Raw genomic sequence first — 5,292 nt, forward strand, 5'->3', positions numbered from 1 at the left:
ATAGTGGGATAATTTTCATTACATATAATATCGATAAGTACCAACACATTTTTGCAATTATAATGGAAGTGCACATATTTTAATTTAGTTATAAATTAAATAAATATTCTGTCTAGACTATGAAGTAACTTACCCTTGTCTCTGGTGTGAAATGCAATTCCATCATTAGTCAACTGATGTCCACTGAGACTGATGAAACACCTGTGAGGCTCAGTACATATTTGTCTGTACGTAATGTACGCCAAACGAAATCAGTTTTGTTTTCGGTTTTTCCTCACCCTTGATTTCAGTGTCTGATTCAATCATTGCTTTTAACATATCTGTCTGATCCTCGGCCTTGGTTTCCTTTGGTAGCATTGCAACTTGAACCACACGGGATTCTTCGCCTTTCTTGGCATCCCTTACCTCAATACATGGTTTTATCTGCGACATATCAACCACCATTGCACGTTTCTGCAGGATTTTACAAACCTGATCAAAGGTATCCAGATCTACGTCCACCTCTTCCATCTTCATATCCAACAGTTGAGGTATTTCTAGCAGCCTTCTGGCTTGCTTCTCCAGAACCTCAGACATTTCTATGAACTGAACAGCTCGTGTGTACGACAACGCTTGTTGACAGTAAAGAAAATGTCGACTTTTACTGTCATTTGACAGCGTTAGCGTCTCAAATTTCTCATTTCTGTCAGCCTGTTGTTTGGCCACGTTAGAAATGACTTGTTCTTTTAACTGTTGTCTTCTCTCAGACAGCATTGTGATGCATTTTTCATATGAATCATCAATATCTTGCAAACATCGTTGTTTGATAACACTTAGTGCTTCATTCTGTTCAACAAGCTTGCATTTGTAACCTTCTGATGTGACCTTAGACTTTTCTAAATCGCATAAAACTGCAGTGACTTGATCTTTCTTTGCTTGGTAGACATCTTTGAGGTCTTGTATCTCATGATCTCTATGGGAGATAAGAGCGCACGATGGACATACAGCGACTGAACATGCCCTGCAGAAAAGGTCCAACTTCAAGTTTTGATGAGTGTTACATATATCTGTCTGTTGGAAAAATACTTGTTGAGGCATGTTCATATATTCGGCAATTAGAACAGTCCTGTGAAGCTTCGAAACTGCAAATTTCTTATGGCATGTTGTGCACCTATCGCACATATTTTCCAGACAGTCCAGGCAACGTCCTGTTGCCATGGCACTGTCCGGACACTCGTTGCACATAATTTCATCCAGCTTGTTTTTCATGTTAACATATTCAGTTAAATTCCTCAACACCTTGTTTTGTAGAAATGTTCCTAGTATGTTCCCCTGAACAGGCCAAACCTGTCGACAGTTGGGACATCTTACTCCAGTGGTGACTTCTCCCAAATCGACTCCAGACAGCGACAGCAGAAACTGTGGAAGCACGGTAAGATACGTGGAGATTTGTCCTGGTCATCGAAATACTCGAAACAAATCTCGCACGTAACGAGCTCGTCACGAATTTCCAGAATTTGGACAACACCACTTTCAGCCATCGTCCAGTTAATACGTTAATCACTGGAATAATAAATAGAGAATCATACATGAGTGGCCGCTATCTGCCATTTAATTCACAGCGAGTTGTTTCAAAATGTATTTAACGAGCGAAAGCGAGTTTGATATGTTTCTAAACAACGGGTTATGAGAAAAATGGTATCTAAGGAACAGGAATGTATTATAATATTTCTTACATATCCTAAAAAACCACACAGGTTTTAACCAAATTTTAAAATATTTTTTGACTAAAATATATTTACAACCCTTTGCACTTGTAGCTGAATTACACGTCACAAACACATGATTGTCAGGTTAACTATAATATAGGTAATCGATTTCCCTCGTGTTGTTTGGCATTGGATATATGGCATTGGTTACCTGATCATCAGGAGCAGCCAGTCGTGTGTCTTGAAACTGTTAACACACGTACATGTGCAAACAATAATGTGTTATCATAAATAACGAATGATGTTCTCACCAACGGGTGTGTAAGAAAATGGATTATTGCCACATGCATATAGCTTACCTGTCAGCTATCTGGGACAGATTTGATCGTCTATTAACATTTCCTAGCCATGTCTTGCTTCTTCGTTTTCTCCTGAAATAAACATGAACATATGGATGTAACCGTTTGAAAACCACGTGACTTTACCTCTTACTTAATAGTCCTAGCAATTCATAATTTAAAACGCGACCGGAATAGTCTTGAGAAGAAGAGTATTTTCGCATTTGATTGGAAATATAGTTGATTGCGTCTACGTGCGTGCGTAAAAAAACGTACGTATGTACCACGCCTTTAGTAACGACCCATAACACTGTGTCACTGTCAAAGCCCAAGTTTAACGCATTGACTGGTGCATCCAACACAGATTTACGTGATGTTACAAACAAAAGAAACAAACACACTAAAATGTAATCCTACTTTATAAATAAGCCAAGACAAACCTTCACACCAACAAAATCACCATCGTTTGTCGCAGAGAAAATAAGTGGAATCTTCACACCAACAACGTCATCATATTTCGTGATAGTCAAAATAAGTGAAACGTTTACAACAATATCGTCATCGTGTTCCTTAGTGATGACGTAGAACGTGCACACACACACAGCGTCAGCCGTCACTAAACTCTATCTAACTCTCGAAGGTCAAATTATCCCGTTAGCTCTACATAATATGTCAGTACCTTACATGCTGAATGAAACGTCTGTTTGTTTTGCCCGTTAATATCACTGCGCAAGAACCATACGCGGTCAATCAGTCGACCATTTCACTCATGTTTACATCCACTGAATGTTCAAGAACGACTGTCTTGGTCACATCCTCCGCGATTCTCCAGTCATAAGGTGTTTGTCAAACCTGTTTCTGCATTACCCGTTAATATCACTGCGCCAGGACCGTACGTGGAATAAGAGACCTGCTTGTGCTACACCTGTGCATCACTGCGCGGTGATAATTAAGTTTCAACAAAAAACAGATTACCCTAATATAACTGACTGATTAATGCCAATTTAGGTAACACGTACTATATACGAGTTATATCTTAATGTCATGTAGTACCTCTCTATGTTATTAGAGGTGATTTGTGTCACTAAAATATCATAATGTATTGCGTGCGATCAATAGACTTAGAACTGCTTTTGAAATCGCCTGGGCGTAACATACTTTTCAGTTTGCCAATATCTTTTCAAGCGCCATCGATGTTTTCGTTCAGTTAGGGCCGTAATAATTCGTCCTGGGGGTGTGGGGGGAAAAGAGAGAGAGAGAGAGAGAGAGAGAGAGAGAGAGAGAGAGAGAGAGAGAGAGAGAGAGAGAGAGAGAGAGAGAGACAGAGAGAGGTGAAATCTAAAAAAACACATAAACACATAACACGCCAACACCACTACGAATATCATCAACTACGCACCTGGTTAGTATTGACAAACTGTTACACACAATGCCTGATAGCTAAAATATATCTCCGGTATTACGTAAACGCACACACCTTTGGTGTAGCCTCCGTGTCCCTATAAATAACTGCTGGTCCTGCCAGGGGTCGGACGCAAGGTACACATGCCTGGACCTTCAATGGAAATAGACATGTAAAACAAGTTTTGAAGTTCAAGTCCATCTCCCATTGTGGGATCCACCACAAGATGGAATCCGCGCACACGTTTTTGTTCTGTTTTGATTTGCATGACTAGCCTTGTTAATTTAGAAACAAATCTAGTGGTGTAATGGATACATCGTTAAGGACCAGCCAGACATTGAGAGAGGAAACCCGCTGTCGCCACTTCATGGGCTATTCATTTCCATTAGCAGCAAGGGATCATTTATATCCACCATCCCACCGCAGGATAGTACATACCATGGCCTTTGTTACACCAGTTGTGCAGCACTGGCTGGAACTAGCTCTTTACCTCTGTGTTACGTCCGGCCCATAATATAATGAATACCATTATTTATTCAATTGTAAAAACAACGAGAATCGATGCTAGATCGATCGCGCACCAGGCAAGGTCTGTATTTGTACGTCCCGCTCCTAGTGCTGTGATGTGTACGTCACATGGTAACAGTCTCGCTACGACGTTCACTTCTAAGATGAAGTGGGTGACAGGGCCGTAGGAACCGTGGGGATGGGGGACTGTACACCCCCACTCGAGGACGAAAATGTGGCTTTTTTACTACTCTATATAAATACACCAAAAACATATTGCTTATACTCCCCCCTCCCCCATAAGAGACTGTGCCCACCCACCCCACATCTTCCACTTCGGATATCACTCTTACGGACCTAGGGTGGGGGTAACTCCGTGATAGAGTCTTTCCATATTAGTACACAGCTACACAGGTACAGATATAGATTTCGCGGAATTTCTAACACTGACCCAGATATCAATCTCGTGTTAGGACACAGCGATACGGGTATATAGAGGTTTCCAAGTGTTTCCGTGTTTTCCTCCTGACGTTTAAGGTTATGTTAGACCAAACCTATTCTCATTGCCGATAAAGTTAACTTTTTTCTAATAAATCTGATAAAAACAAATTGCATTTCAATAGCTGGTTTCAGAGGGTATGTACAAGGGGGTTACCATCAGCCAGCTGATTAAACACTGACATTGTTGCACTCAGGTTTCCAGGAAAGTATTTAATAGAGAGAGAGAGAGAGAGAGAGAGAGAGAGAGAGAGAGAGAGAGAGAGAGAGAGAGAGAGAGAGAGAGAGAGAGAGAGAGAGAGAGAGAGAGAGAGAGAGAGAATATTTCCCGTATGACAGTCAGTTAACATAAGAAGATTGAAACGGTACAAACGAACACTTTCATTGTTTGTAATTCGACCGGGAATTAGGTTTGATATTTCGAAAGCAAGAGGAAACGCTACGAAGAAAAAATCATGTCCTAAGATGCCATTGAAAGAAACATGAAGACTTTACAATGGAAGTTATTTAAAGACACGTACTCTCGCTTCCTCACGTATATGCATTACTTTGAGAAAGGCTCCTACACGAGTAAAAGTCTACTCTCAGTGCATCGTAACAGAGATGTGAGACCACAAATCGTCTCTGGGTCAGCGAATATTTGGACGAAGTGGATGACGACAATACCTATGATGATGAGGACGAAGATGACGAAGAGAAATGAACACTAATAATATTCACATGTCGCCCTTAAGGGTGTATACTACCAAATCAAATCCCATAGACAACAATAGTAACATATGTGGCTAAAACTCCTACCTGCAACGTATCAACCGACATAAACGCCACGGATATAAATACTACCACCCCTCACACTTAA

General features: G+C 40.7%; 1 protein-coding gene across 1 annotated transcript; it reads right to left on the reverse strand.

The window, feature by feature from the left end:
- Positions 1-210: 210 nt before the first annotated feature.
- On the reverse strand, positions 211-1,520 carry LOC121376019 (E3 ubiquitin-protein ligase TRIM13-like). Its single transcript, XM_041503820.1, has 2 exons — positions 1,351-1,520; positions 211-1,000 (listed from the first exon to the last, which is right to left on the reverse strand). Exons 1-2 carry the CDS (start codon positions 1,518-1,520, stop codon positions 211-213), a joined length of 960 nt encoding a protein of 319 aa, XP_041359754.1.
- Between the last annotated feature and the right edge of the window lie 3,772 nt (positions 1,521-5,292).

The sequence above is a fragment of the Gigantopelta aegis genome, chromosome 1 (genome assembly GCF_016097555.1).
Source record: "Gigantopelta aegis isolate Gae_Host chromosome 1, Gae_host_genome, whole genome shotgun sequence".
In the NCBI taxonomy this organism is placed as follows: domain Eukaryota; kingdom Metazoa; phylum Mollusca; class Gastropoda; order Neomphalida; family Peltospiridae; genus Gigantopelta; species Gigantopelta aegis.